Source organism: Polypterus senegalus, chromosome 2, assembly GCF_016835505.1.
Source record: "Polypterus senegalus isolate Bchr_013 chromosome 2, ASM1683550v1, whole genome shotgun sequence".
NCBI lineage: Eukaryota > Metazoa > Chordata > Cladistia > Polypteriformes > Polypteridae > Polypterus > Polypterus senegalus.
The window spans coordinates 308,410,275-308,425,714 of record NC_053155.1 but is presented as its reverse complement, the minus strand read 5'-3'; the positions used below and the strand labels follow the sequence as shown (position 1 = coordinate 308,425,714).

The 15,440-nt window shown below is 45.2% G+C and overlaps 1 protein-coding gene across 9 annotated transcripts in view; it reads left to right on the top strand.

Annotated features, from left to right (window-relative positions):
- The window catches only part of mcf2la (mcf.2 cell line derived transforming sequence-like a), a 287,608-nt gene that overhangs the window by 135,332 nt on the left and 136,836 nt on the right, over positions 1 to 15,440 (top strand). The window contains exon 1 of one of the 9 annotated variants that reach the window (XM_039745882.1): positions 1,261 to 1,407. The exons of the other annotated variants lie outside the window; for them this stretch is intronic. Within the exon in view, the coding sequence (XP_039601816.1) occupies positions 1,311 to 1,407 (97 nt within the window). The 5' untranslated portion in view covers positions 1,261 to 1,310. Of the gene's footprint in view, positions 1 to 1,260; positions 1,408 to 15,440 lie in introns of those variants that run through there. 9 annotated transcript variants of the gene reach the window in all.

The following is a 15,440-nucleotide window of genomic DNA, read 5'->3' as shown; positions in this document are numbered from 1 at the left end:
TAAAATAAGAATTAAAATCAGAGAACACTAATTAACATAGAATACAAGTAAGGTCCGATGGCCAGGGAGGACACAAAAAAAAAAAACAAAACTCCAGACAACTGGAGGAAAAATAAAATCTGCAGGGGTTCCAGGCCATGAGACCACCAAGCCCCCTCTAGCCATTCTACCTAATCACTCCTCATTTTTGCTAATTAAAGAAAAAGAAAGAACTATGGGGCCTGAGTCCAGTTAATTAAAAGAAGTAATCGGCAGCAAAAACTGGTCACTAATCAAGAAGATGGTAGGAATGAAAACCTGCAGCCACTGCGGTACTCAAGGCCTGGAATTCGGCACCCCAGAAATAAAGGTTCAATTCGTTTTAACTGACATTCTTATAAACCACGACTTTCTTGATATTTTACGGAATAAGAATCTGAAAATCTACCAATGTCACATTAGAGTTCGATAAATCCTGAAAAGAATGATACTAAACATATATATGTACAGTAGGTTTTAAAATAAGCCCGATTTAAAGCGTGACATAAAAAGTCACATAATATTATTGCACTTTTAGGCTTAGGATTTTATATATAAAGAGGAGATTTTATGAAAACTGTGCAGTACTTTGGTTAACTTCTGTGCTTTAAATGTGCTCCATAAATTAAAAGGACTTGACTGAGCCAGCATTGAGGTTCACAAGATCCTTTACCTGCATTCTGTAATCCCTGAACACCACTACATCAAGAAAAAAAAACACTAAGACCCCCAGAGTCAGTCTTCAGACATGTCCCACATGTTTAGCAGTTGTTTTCATTCATAGACAGAGTGAAGCTGATGAAACCACAGGCTGACTGGTCAAGCGTCACAACAAGATGTCGCATGTGGTGGATGACATCACAGAGAGCTCCAGTCATTGTGTCCTGTGTGTTTTGAATTCCGTTTTTGAGTGATTATTTAGAGGTGAGGAAAGTGAACTCTGCCGCTGTGTCCTTTACAGTGAAAGATTAATAATAGGAGAATCCCCCCCAAGCCACCCCCACCTCGAGTTGCCTAGTTACTAGCTCTTGGTCTCCTTGGTTACTGGACACGCTGCAAGGGAATGGCCTAAGCCTGCGGAGGCCCCTGTGTCTCCGCGGTTTGACTGACAGCAGCCGTATCTCCGAGCTAACTTCGGCGCGTGGGGTGGAGGGGATGATGTGGAGGAGGAGAGAGGGAGGGAGGCACGGAGGGGGGCGGTCACCTGATAGCCAGAAAGAGAGAGAGCGCGAGAGCGAGCGACTTCAAACAAAAGGGAGTGCGGCCGAAAAGAGCGACAAGCGGCGGAGCGGATGCAGCTGCAGGCCCGCACCGGCATGACCCTCAATCGGGTGGCTGCGCTCTGCAACGACATCAGTCGCTCGTGGCTTCACCTGAAGAAGGCGACAGGTGGGCTCTCTGTGTGTATGTGTCGTGGGTGTGCGGACGCTCTGTTCTGTGTTTTTGTCTCGGGTGCTGTGTATCGGAGGCGCTGTCCTTTCAACTCGCTTCACTGCCTTCACTCTAAAGACCTGTTTTACACTCTTTAAAAATATAATGATATGTTACATAGTTGCGCGTGTAGCGCTTCTTTTTATTTGACCTATTTAAACTTTCCCTGCCAATATAGCTCGTTTGAATTGATCAGAAGTAATCGGGATCCATCTAGCCTTACAGTATGATGTACAGTGCTGCCCATGTACTGTATAGCCACCATGTTCATGTGACGTTAGGACATAAGGAAGTAATTGAGGAACGTCCTTAGTACTCTTTTAGGGGCACAGAATGCATCATTCTTAATTTCCATTTAATAAATAAATGCATATGCGTTATGTTAAAAATAATATTTCCCAAACACCCATAACTCCAAAGTTTTGGGTTCATATCCTGCCTGGTTGTTGTCTGTGAGTTCTCCTTTTGTGTTTGTGTTTCTTTTTTCCCCCAAAAGCTGCTGCTTTTAAGGTGTGTTAGCTTGACTGGTAACTCAAAATTGGCACAGTATGAGAAAATGCTGATGTGTGTTTGTACATACTCCCTAAGACTGACTATATAGGGTTTGTTCATTCTTTGCACCCACTGGTGCTCGGATAGACACTGGTTACCCCTGCCTCTGAACTGGTTGAACAAGTGACAAAATTAACAGATGTATGATAAATCACAGGGACATGATCACAGTAAGTGCTGTAGACAGAGTGACAGTTTTTATCCACAGGTTGTGAGGTTACTTAGCAGCCACTCCTCAGGTTTGGATCCAATTTACGGTTTATTGTCTTGTGTACTTGGTACTTAATGTGACATAGGATTGTGAAATTCCTACTTGCATGGCGTGACCCCTCAGAATACTCACAATCAATCAATCAACATTTATTTATATAGCACATATTCATACAAAAAAATGTAGCTCAAAGTGCTTTACAAAATGAATAGAAAAATAGAAGACACAATAAAAAATAAACATAGAATGCATATACTATGCCCACACATTTTATATATATATATATATATATATATATATATATATATATATATATATATATATATATATATATATGTAGGTTAGATGTATTACAGGTGCTAAATTTGGCCCTAGTGGATGCGAGTATATGTGTTCACCCTGTGATGAACTGGCACACTGTCCATGGTTTGTACCAGTCTTGTGCCCTATGCTAGCTGGGTAGGCTGTAGCAACCCCCACATATATATTTTTATATACATATATATGGTTGAATAATTTACTGCCAAATAATGCAAAAATGCATTTTTTATCATACATATATGTATATATGTATAATGCAAAGATGCATTATTTGTCAGTAAACTATTTAACCATTCTATGATCTGCTTCTCGCAACTGAAAGAGGGCACCGTGGCAGATGTTTGCCGACTTGCAGACCAACCACAAGCATTACCTGGTAGGTAACCACCCATACAATCAGATTGTGATTCAGACTACGAATGCCATGAATATATATATATAATATGTGACATGCAAGTTAGATGGATTAGAGATGCTAAAACTGGCTTTATTGGGTGTGGGTATGTGTGTTCACCCTGTGATGGACCAGCACTTTCCAGCCTTGCACCCTATGCATAGTGGGATAGGCTCCAGCCACCTGTGAACCACCTCAGTGTTAAGCTGGCTTAGAAAATGGTATATGGTGTGTGTGTGTGTATATATATATATATATATATATTGTCAACGGCACCCGGGCACAGACAGGCAGACATCTTGTTTTGCACAAACCACCACACGTTTATTTACACTATTTACAAATTATGGTCACAAAGACCCAGAACAATGGTCACAAAGACCCAATCCACACCGTGCACAGTACCCCAATCAGTCAATAATCCTGGCCACAATGCCTTTCTTCTCTCCACTGCTTCGTCCTCCTTCCACCCGACTCCAGCTCTGAATGAAGGGAGACGGCCCCTTTTATAGCTGACCCGGACGAGCACCCGGTGTTCCCGGCAGTCCTCGTTGGCCACGCCCCAGCGTGGGAAGCGCCGGCTGTCCTCCCGCTGCTCTCCGGGCGGCGTCACAAATCTTCCCCCCAGCACTTCCTGGTGTGGCAGGAGCGCTGGGGAAACAAGTCCCCAAGGCATTGGGGCGCCTCCTGGCGGTGACCACGGGCTCCTACAGGTAAAGGCTTCCATGCCCTTGACCCGTGGTCCCCAAAGCAACCCGGAAGGCGAACCCCACGTGATCCAGGCAGGGCTCTGACCCTCTTCCGGTCCCTCCTGGCGTCCCGGCCGGGTCATGGCCCCTGGCATCCCTGACAGTGCCCCACAGCCAGCGAAGACCACTCGTGGGAAAGAGTCCCGCGAGGGCAGCAGAGTTCCGAAACGGGTCCCACCCGAGGATAGCCGGGTCCGGCCCCGCACTCCTAGCAGGGACAGGGGCGGAGACACAATCTGAGCACCAACCCATGGTGCATCCCTGTGCCTCGCACAGGTTGTGCTCCCCCCTTTTACCGGCACCCCGGGGCCTCCTCGATCGGCACCCCCTCCGAGACCTCCGCGCCCCTTTGTTCCGAGCCACTCGTTCCCCCGTAGGCTCCTCCAGCCGTGAGCGCAGCTGCGCACCGGCAGAGAGATCATTCCGCTGACGGCCCGACATCAGAGGGCTGTTCCGCCACGAAGGGGTTCCTTCAGCCCGCCCGGGGTCCGTCCCTACAAAGAGAACACAGGGGCAGAACTGCTGCCAGCACCCAGCTCGTGCCATGCACGGCAGCGTTCCCCTCCAATCACCCCGCACTTGCCTGATCGGCACCCTCTCCGCGGCTTCCGTGTCCCTCGATGATGGAGTCGTCGGCACCGCCTGCTCTCTCTCTGCCTGCCTCAGGGATTCCCTCTGCTCCCCCAGAGGGCAGCCAGCCATACGCGTGCACCCAGCAACGCGTCTCACCATATTGGAGGAAGCAGCACCCAGCCGCTTAATCCTCCCTTTACTCTGGGACGCCTTTGACGCAGCGACTTTGTATTAACAAACACAAGCCCCTTTCCCGTCTGCGTCCCTACAGTACAGCGAGGCCGCAGCCAACTCGGGGCGGAGGGCGCTAGGACCCGGGGCACTAAGCAGCCCGTGTCCATTCTGCGTCCTCTCGGACTCCCCCCTCGCCGCGCATACAGCCATTAGCGCCGCACTATTTGTCGGAGGGCTGCTTACTCGAAACTGCTCATCGTTATCACAGCCATTTTCGGCAGACCCTCCCAGTTGCTGTACGGAGTCGGCTGTACTCACCAAATCCGCCGTACCTCTCCGGCTGGAGATTCCAGCGCCGCCGTCCGCTGTCAGTCGAAACTTCCGTAAGGTCGCGCGCCTTCTTCTCCAGATCCCGCACTGCAGCCCGGAGGGCACGTAGCAACTGTAACACACTCTGCTCCGCAGGCTGAAGGCACGCCCCCAGCTCCGTCAGAGCAGCCGGCAAGGACAGAAAGTTAACCGACGCGGAGCCTACCTGTATGTCAGCCTCCGACGTCAGCCACTTCCTGTGGGCCCTCTCCTCTGGCCCAATCGGGTCTCCCCCCGGTCCGTGACGAACGTTCCTTGGTCCCGCCTCTCTTCGGTCATTGGCAGGCACCCAAGACACACCGTCCAACCGCGTGCCTGTCAGGGGGAGGGACATCCGGTCCGCGGCCATCTTGCCTCCCTTTTCGGCGTCGATATGCCTGCCGGCAGCTCTTTTGTTGCCAGCAGTCTTCGAGACGCAGCGTCTCCTTCTCCACAGCCTTCGCGGCTGCCGCCGTGCTGCCAGCGCCCTGCAGACCGGCATGCGCCCGCCACCGACGTGAATCCGGGAGGTCCCTGCCTGAGAAAGAAAGAACACGCCCGGCCCTCCCGGGCCGGCTGCCACTAGGCAGGGGACTCACCTTCCCGGACCCGTCCAACCGAGGACACCTCCTCGGCGAGGCTTCTTCCGACGCCATGCCGTCTCGGCCTGCAGCAATGGCACGATCCCTGGAGACCGCTGCTCTCCAGCTAGGCATACCGCCCGCCCGTGTCAGGGAAGTATGGCCATCAAGCGGACCCTGGCGGTCCGTGGGGTTTCTTCTCTCCGCGGGGCTGTGTGCACGCAGCACCCGCGGAACGTGGGTGGTGTCCCCTGCTGCGCCCGGCCGTCCACAACAAATTTATTTGTTGCAGGTCCCCGCCTTGCAACTGGCGGAGCATCCTGCCGGCTACGCCAGATGTCAACGGCACCCGGGCACAGACAGGCAGACATCTTGTTTTGCACAAACCACCACACGTTTATTTACACTATTTACAAATTATGGTCACAAAGACCCAGAACAATGGTCACAAAGACCCAATCCACACCGTGCACAGTACCCCAATCAGTCAATAATCCTGGCCACAATGCCTTTCTTCTCTCCACTGCTTCGTCCTCCTTCCACCCGACTCCAGCTCTGAATGAAGGGAGACGGCCCCTTTTATAGCTGACCCGGACGAGCACCCGGTGTTCCCGGCAGTCCTTCGTTGGCCACGCCCCAGCGTGGCGGAAGCGCCGGCTGTCCTCCCGGCTGCTCTCCGGGCGGCGTCACAAATCTTCCCCCCAGCACTTCCTGGTGTGGCAGGAGCGCTGGGGAAACAAGTCCCCAAGGCATTGGGGCGCCTCCTGGCGTGACCACGGGCTCCTACAGGGAAAGGCTTCCATGCCCTTGACCCGTGGTCCCCAAAGCAACCCGGAAGGCGAACCCCACGTGATCCAGGCAGGGCTCTGACCCTCTTCCGGTCCCTCCTGGCGTCCCGGCCGGGTCATGGCCCCTGGCATCCCTGACAATATATATATATATATATATATATATATATATACCAGTAACGGCGCTCTACACGATAACGTGCAGTGAATCCACTTGACTTGACCATTTCTAGTCTTCATCCTCTTTCTCTGTACGTTTATCATTCGTTTGCTCAGAGGTTGATGCACTTGCTGCTTCCTGAGCAGCTCTTCTTTTCTCCACCCTAGCAGCCCTCTTCTTTCATCGACATCTTTTTACGTTAAAACTGATTAAGTCAGTGTTTGTGTTGCAATTACTTAGTATGTTTTTCTTAATTTTTCACTTAAGCTGGCACTTAAGTCTTCAATCTGCCTCAAGAATGATTTAAGATATGAAGAGGTAGAGGAAGTGACGGCGAAGGTGGTAGGGATGAGAACGGCGCCTGTACACATGCGTCGCACGGCTGCCCTGCTGCCGAGAGTTGATTCTACAATAAAATAAAATAAAAATAAAAAGAGGAATAACCTTGGAGGTCAATCATCACCCCAAAAGCGGATAGTAGACGTCACGTAGTATGTGTGTACCATATTTCAGGTTAATAGTTCAAACGGTTTGTGAGCTACAGGTGATTTAAAATCCTGAACAGACAAACGAACAGCCTCGGTAGCATATGATATATACAGGGTGACACAGAAAAATGGGAACTTTTGAAAAACCCAATAAAAATAGAAGAAATCCAACAAAAAAATTTTATTGACAGCAATTGCACCACTACAACTTGCCTTTTAAGAGATAGTAATCCAAATTATCAATGTCTGAAAATGACGTCCTGTAGATGGCGTCCTTCTGTACGTATGCATTCTTCCAATCTGCTGTTGAGGTTCCCCATTGATCGCTGCAACATCTCAGCTGGGATACCACAAATTTCGTCTTGAATTCTTTGTTTTAATTCATTCAGTGTCCTTGGCCGAGTCGTGTAGACCCGACTCTTAAGGTAGCCCCACAAGAAAAAATCACAAACGGACATATCCGGTGATCTTGAGGGCCAGGGAATGTCACCGAATCTTGAGATGACACGGTTACCGAACAATTCTTGCATAGCTGCCATTGATTTCCTTGCAATTGATTACTAAATTACTAAATGGCGAGATTGTTTACAGCTCAAGGTCCCTGTTCCGCAGTGATGCCAACTGTACATGGCTGCCACTACGCATTTCAAAAGTTCCTGTTTTTCTATGTCATCCTTGTGTATATATATACTGTACTAGCAAAATACCCACGCTTTGCAGCGGCGAAGTACTGCCTTAAAATTTTAGAAAATTAAACCTTTTTAAACTGAGGGAAAATATACCAATAATTATTTGTTAAGGATCTCTTTGTATACCTCATTGTCATTTCAGCCCTCCGGTTGTAATATGACCAAGCTGTGCGCTGAGCTTACTCTTGAGCATGCAACGTACAGTTTGCCATGTGAACAGTAATCTTGTTTCAAATCTCACAGTTTGGATTGCTGCTGTCATAATCAGTTTGAGTTTCATGGTTTGTTTCAATTACGACAGTATTTGTAGGACTTGTGTTGAAGTGACATTCAGCATCTGTCAAGCGTTGTAAGTATACAACCAGTTTCATCAATAACTTCATATCCAGCTTTTGAGAGTTTAAACATTCATAAATATCAAAGTGTCCACTACTCAAATCGTCACCTGTGAATCTAAGATGTTTAAGAGGCATTGGCGGTTGTCCAAAGGTGTAAAATATTTGGCCATTTTAGTACACTTGAAAGCGACAACCGAACAATTCAGCGGCAGCCATCAACTCACATGCAGAACCATAGGTGAAGGGCTTAAGCATTTCACTCTTCTAGTGCTCCTGTGTAGTCTAATTATCTCCTGTACCGTCATCAGTCCACACCTTGAACCTGTCCCAGTCATTCAATACATAAGACACAATGTTTCTCCAGATATCAAGAGTGAGCCTGATATGGCTGTGCAATATTAACAAAGAGAATGGAAAAGGTAGGTGCCATCTCCGGGCATGGAAACCACTCGGTAAGTGACAGTCCTTTGATCAATGGTGATCACCTTGATAGACATGTTAATGGGAGTACGGTTGGAACGATAAAGGAAATGGGTACCTGAACAATGTAAACTAAGTCTAAAATACCTACACAATAACTATAATCGTAATAAACGAACAATAAAACAGCAGAGAAGCCGTGGATTAAATAAAAAGGCTGCAGTTATCAGCAGGGAGACATGAATCCCGTGGCGAAGCAAGGAAGGGAATGAAGAGACCGGAGCGACGGACGGCCTTATATAGGCAGGCAGCCAACAACGTGGGAGGCGTTGGGATGGGGGACCCAACGCCGCCTCACATGGTGACTGAGCTGCAGGCTATGGACGTATATATGTAAGTAAGTAGGATTCAGTTAGCGTTGGGAACTCGCGTACCAAATTTCTTGAAGATGGGCCCATAAGTAACAAAGACCGTTGAAAAGTTCAATATGGCGGCCGACAGTGGTGTCATACCATCGAAATAAGTACGTACATCGGTTTTGGTTAGCGCAGGGAAGCCGCCTACCAAATTTCGTGAAGATGGGGCCGTAAATAAGAAAGTTCAACATGACGGATGTTGTCGACCGTTATCCACCGTTATGACCGTTACGTGTAGAATTTCGAAATGAAACGTGCTTCACTTTTGTAAGTAAGCTGTAAGGAATAAGCCTGCCAAATTTCAGCCTTCTATCTACACGGGACGTTGGAGAATTAGTGATGAGTGAGTGAGTGAGGGCTTTGCCTTTTATTAGTATATATATATACAGGTATGTATGTGGACATATGCTTATATGTACTGTACAGTATATACTGTGTCATGAGTCAGTCATTTTCAAACCTGCTTAGTCCTGAACAGGGTCTCATTGGGTGCTGGAGCCTACCCCAGCTAGCATAAGGTACAGGGCAGGAACAAGTCCTGCACAGGCTGCCACTTCATCACAGGGTGAACACATAAAAACACACAAATCCACACACTGGGGCGAATTTAGCGTCTCCAAACCACCTAACCCGCATATTTTTGAAATGTAGGAGGAAACCTACACAGAAACAGAGAACACATGCAAAGTACACGCAGGGAAGACCCGGGATGCTAATCCAAGTCTCCTTACTGCGAGGCAGCAGCGCTGCCACTACACCACCATGCTGGCCTGTGTACACTATGTATATACTGTATGTAAACTAGTCACAACGGCAGAGTGTGGGGATGTTGATTTGCACATTTAAGTAAGAATTTCACCATATTGTGCACATGTGACAATGTTAACCATAAGTGTATACTGTATGTGTATGTATTTGTGTGTTAGTATATACACTGCACCAGTCAAAAGTCTGGACACACCCAGATGTTTTCATGTGTTTGTTTAAAATTGACACCTTTGTTCCTTCAAGATACCATTTACATTGTTTTACAAATACAGCCAAGACATTAAAAGTCTTGCTAATGGCTATTACTTCTTGAAAGGGTTAATTTTTGAAATGTATTATTTACATATGACAGAGAAAACACAACCTCAGGATGCCGGCCTTAAAGGCAGACTTTCAAAAAATAAGTCATATCTGGAACTGGCGAACAAAGAGAAAAGATTAAAATGGGCAAAAGAAAGCAGGCATTGGGCAGAAGATGGCTGGAAAGCATATGATGGTCAGCGTCATCAGTCATCTTTTCTCTGTTGCGGACAGCACTGGTACTTGATGTGTATTTAAGGTGGAAGCCAACTGAGGAATTTATCGTCTTACAAAGTTGTGCATCTGGGCCTTCCCCTCTTTTTCTTGTCCTCTTTTCTCTGACAGTAATAAACACCTTTGTATGAAATCTTTAGATTCTTGGTAATCTGTCTTCATTCTGCAAAAAAAAACAATAAACTGAAATGTTTCTCAAAAAAGCTTTTCATTTTTGTAAATTTGAACCCAGAACTGCACTTTAGGAATGCCAGTACCTTGCAAACCAAGAAAGCAAAATGACAGGTTTCAGTGGTTCTAATTGGTTAAAAAGGATTCTGTAATACCCAATTAGAATGTAAATGTGAATAATTAAGGATGAGCTAAAGGAGTTGACCATTAGGACACTGAAGGAATGGCTGCTGAAAATGAGGCCTTGCAGTCCTATGTGAATAATAAATTAACAATCAATCATTTCTATCAATAATAGCCATTATACACACACTAGTAATGTCGTGGCTATATATTCAAAGCAGTATAACAGAATCTTAATTAAAAAGGTTATGAACAAAACATGAACATATCTGGGTGTGTCCAGACTTTTGACTGGTAATGTACAGGACCATCTTAACGTGTAAGTACTGGCTGGGGGTCCCCACAATGTTGTTGATGCCTATTTATTCTTCTGTTTTGCCCAGGGGCCTATGATGCTGATATGACACCCTGGTAGCGTATATACTCATCCATCCGTTTTTATAACCCTACTCAGAAATCATCAGGCACAAGGCATGAACAACACCTGGACAGAACACCACCTCACATGTAGGGTGAGCACAGACACACACAGGACAATTTATCAATGCCAGTTCACTTTACCTGTATGTCTTTGCACTGTGGAAGGAAACGAAAGCACTCGGAGGGACACAGTGGGAACACCCAGGACATGAGCCCAGGTCTCCTTATTGCAAAGCAGCAGCACTACGACTGTCGCTTCGCTCGCCAACCCCTGTGCTTGTGCTACACGCTAGATTCTGAGGTTCTGACGATTACATATGGGGATGCGGATGTATAATTTGCTACCTATTTTACATTACAGCAAGTAATTAACCATATTAAAAAATATTAAAACATAATAATTTGAATGTAAATTATGCTTCATGAGTTACTTGTTGCATAATACGATTTTGTTCAGTTTGGCTTTGAAATTAATATTCAAAAACCTTTTAAACTTTAACTTTTACTGGAAAACGTAAGCAAAAACTATTTTTTGAATTATATTTTCATCAAAATTGTCATTTAAATCACGCCTAAAACACACTTCTTCACATTGGCTTTTAATTCTTAACCTGTCTCATTTCCACTTGCTTCTTGCTATTTCTCTATTTTATTGGGTCCCCTGACCTGTTTGTAGTATCTCTGTTTTAAATTCTCTCTTAATGTTTGTTTTTAATATTTTGTTTTTAGTCCTGCTTCTTTTTAACTGTACAGCGCTTCGGTCAGTTGTAATGCTGTGTTTTTAAGCGCTCAACAAATAAAAATGGTATGGTATGGTATTCTGTGTTTGGACTTTCATCGTGACAATGCCGCGTATAACTGTCCGTGATTGAATTTCGTTTCTTTCTCTCTGTTAAATAAAACGACTTTTTTGAATGTTTGGTTCTGAGATTTGTAAATTGTCTTTGTAAAAACAATTTAACGAGAAACTGTTAAATGTTTTAATACGAATGGCATATCAAGATCTCCTTTGTTGTCTAATGTTATCCGTGGGAGATCTACTACATTACCTTTCTTGGATACATCCTTATTTCTACAGTAATTCAGCTGGTGGAAGACCGGATGGTGTTAACAGTTGTAGATATTCCATAGGACATTGAAAGTTGATGTTTTCATCTTCCACACCATCAGCACCAACTGTTTCAGCATAGTCCAGGGGTCCTCAATCACGGTCCTGGAGAGCCGCAGTGGCTGCAGGTTTTTGCTCCAACCCAGTTGCTTAATAAAAAGCACTTATTGCTAAAGTCACACTTCTGCTTCACTTTAGTGATTTTGAGCCCTTATTGCTTAATTTTGTCTTAAACAGCTATTTTAATTGCTCCTTATTATCAATAACATGCAAATGACAAGAGAGAGCAGCATTTCTCCATTTAGCTTATTTACATTGACACCTGTGTGTATTGATCTGCACTATTGGGTTTAATGAAATACTTGGAAGAAAAATGAAGAGAAAAAAGTGAAGGACTGAGAATTACTCGTCCATTTTAGCCTTCAAATCATTTGCATGATAGAAAGGGAAAGAAAATCTAGGATATGAGAATGACCTGACATAGCAGAGTTAATTTAATTTCATAGCTTGTTAGTGCTTTATTGGCAAGAATTGCTTTCTAATTAAGCAACCAGGTCAGAACAAAAACCTGCAGCCACTGCGGCTCTCCAGGACTGCGATTGAGGACCCCTGGCATAGTCTATTGATACGCATTTAACCAATTTGCCGTGTTGCAGATCGTGATTTTTGTCATTAATTTGTTTGACTTCATCGTTTCTCGGTGCTAGGATTGCACGTTTTTTCTGTTGATAAAATTTCGTGGTGAAATTTTCCAATAAGATTTGGACATAATACATCTTCTTTAATCGGGAAATAAAAGTGAGGAAAACGTTAAAATTTATAAGAGCTGAGAGAGCAGGAACTGTGTCTGTCAAAAGCATTCACACAAATGAGAGGTGATAGGACCATGTGCGTGGTTTTCTATGGTTGAGAAGAGTGCGTGACTTGAAAACATCTCATGGCCAAAGTCTCATCTCGCGGGACTTGAAAAAAATCTTCCAAAAAGTCTTTTCTCGTTGCAGGATTTTTTTTATTATAATAGACTTCGCTTCGCTCGCCCGCCCCCCAGCTCCTCTCTCCGGGGGCTTGCTTTACGCTTCACGTCTCTGACACTCGCGTCGTGAAGGGGCAGGCTGAATGCACGCTAAGGAGATGCGGACGAATCAGGTGCTCGTTTGCAGCTGCTGCTACCACGCTGCGTGTTCTGTATGTCACATTGTCCTTTTGTCTCACTTCCTTGTCTCCCGGGATGTTAAAGTGTCTCCGAGAAATTGTTTGTAAGTAGGGCGTGACGTGCAAGGAGTCTTGCGGGACTTCAAAGTGTCTCCCTGAGATGATCACGTCTCGACCCAAAATTTTTTTATATAATAGATATATATATATATATACACACACAACACAGTGTTTTATTTTATTTATTTATATGACTGGTCCCTATAACTTTTGATTAGACACTGCCCCAGAATCCACTGCTGCAAGCCACAATGGCCCTCTGCTGTTTACCAAAAGAAAGAAGTGAGAAAATTGACTATGCAGGATGGCTGAGGTCATTGATATTACTGTTTGCCTTTCTAAGACAGCATGTATTACCCTTTATGTCCTAAACAGAGGGCAGCTGGGTATTTGTTATGAACTAACAAGGTCCCAAGCACACAGAGTCCCCAAAACAAGCCACAGAAATGCCCACTGAATGGAGACAACCATCAAACTCTGGCTAGTAACAAAGAGAGCAACAAAGAATCTATATATATATACTCAGCAAAAAAAGAAACGTCCTCTGACTTTCAACTGTTTTTACTTTCAGTAAACTTAATGTGTAAATATTTGTATGAACACTAAAAGAGTCAACACCATAAGACATAAACTAAAAATGGTTCACAATGTGTCCCTGAATGAAGGGAGGCTCAAAATCAAAAGTACCAGTCAGTATGTGGTGTGGCCACCAGCTGCTTGAAGTACTGCAGTGCATCTCCTCCTCATGGACTGGACCAGATTTGTCAGTTCTTGCTGTGAGATGTTACCCCACTCTTCCACCAAGGCACCTGCAAGTTCCTGGACATTTCCTAGCCCTCACCCTGCGATCCAACAGGTCCCAGACGTGCTCAATTCCTTCGACGATAAACACAAATCCACCCATCACCCCTGGTGAGACAAAACCGTGACTCATCAGTGAAGAGCACTTTTTGCCACTCCTGTCTGGTCCAGCGAAGGTGGGTTTGTGCCCATAGGCGGCGTTGTTGCTGGTGATGTCTGGTAAGGACCTGCCTTACAACAGGCCTACAAGCCCTCAGTCCAGCCTCTCTCAGCCAATTGCGGACAGTCTGAGCACTGATGGAGGGATTGTGTGTTCCTGGTGTGACTCGGGAAGTTGTTGTGGCCATCCTGTACCTGTCACGCAGGTGTGATCTTCGGATGTACCGATCCTGTGCAGGTGTTGTTACACGTGGTCTTCCACTGCGAGGATGATCAGCTGTCCTTCCTCTCTCCCTGTAGCGCTGTCTTAGGCGTCTCACAGTGCGGACATGGCAGTTTATTGCCCTTGCCACATCAGCAGTCCTCATGCCTCCCTGCAGCATGCCTAATGCACGTTCACGCAGATGAGCAGGGACCCTGGGCATCTTTCTTTGGGTGTTTTTCACAGTCGGTAGACAAGTCTCTTTAGTGTCCTGCGTTTTTAGAACTGTGACCTTAAATGCCAACTTTCTGTAAGCTGTTAAGGTCTTAACGACCATTCTACAGGTGCATGTTAATTAATTGATTAGGGTTAATTGAACATGCATGGAAAACATTGTTTAAACCCTTTACAATGAAGAGCTGTAAAGTTATTTGGGTTTTTAAAACATTGTTGTTGAAATACACAGTCCTGAAAAAGGGACGTTTCTTTTTTTGCTGAGTATATATCTATATCTATATATATATATATATATATATATATATATATATATATATATATATATATATATAAAAAGGATTTATTTTAACAGAAAGCCCTGTTTAGCAAAAATAAGCTCAGAGGAGCAGAAAGCCACAAAAGGCAAGGCCTTCAAAATAGGCAAGGCAGAGGCAAAGTCCTAATACGCCTTACAGAGAATGTTTGGAAAAAATTGAGCAAAAGAGGTCAAAAGTCCAGGAATCACAAAAATTAATAAAAAAGCAATATATACAGGAGAACTCATCACAACCACCACCAAGGGTGCATTCAATGAACCACAGGGGACTGGGGGTTTTCCTCAGCCATTTTAGGGCATTGGGCAGTCCCTTATGGTGATTGGCAGGAGACCCCGCCTCTTGAAGGACCCACCCACAAAGCACAAGAAATATAACAGAAGATACTTATACACAAAGAAATAAAATAATCAACACTGTTTACCTAAAAAAGAAACAGCATTTGAACCCCAGCCGGGGCTGAGGGGGGACCCTAATTGAAACACAGCAGAACTGTTCTGTGCCCCTTCACCATGCTTGGCATTCAGTGTAGGACAGGTCATTAATTTTCTATTTTTCTCTGTTGTTTATGTGATACTGCTGTCACTAGTCTGTGAGAGACCTGCAAGGAAGAATTAAATTACCATTCACAATGTACATCAGTTTTCACAACCTGCTATGTAAATGCCATGAAAAATTAAAGACCACCCTGGAGTATTGGACATATGGTAGAATGCTGGTCTGTTACAGGGCGCATTCAC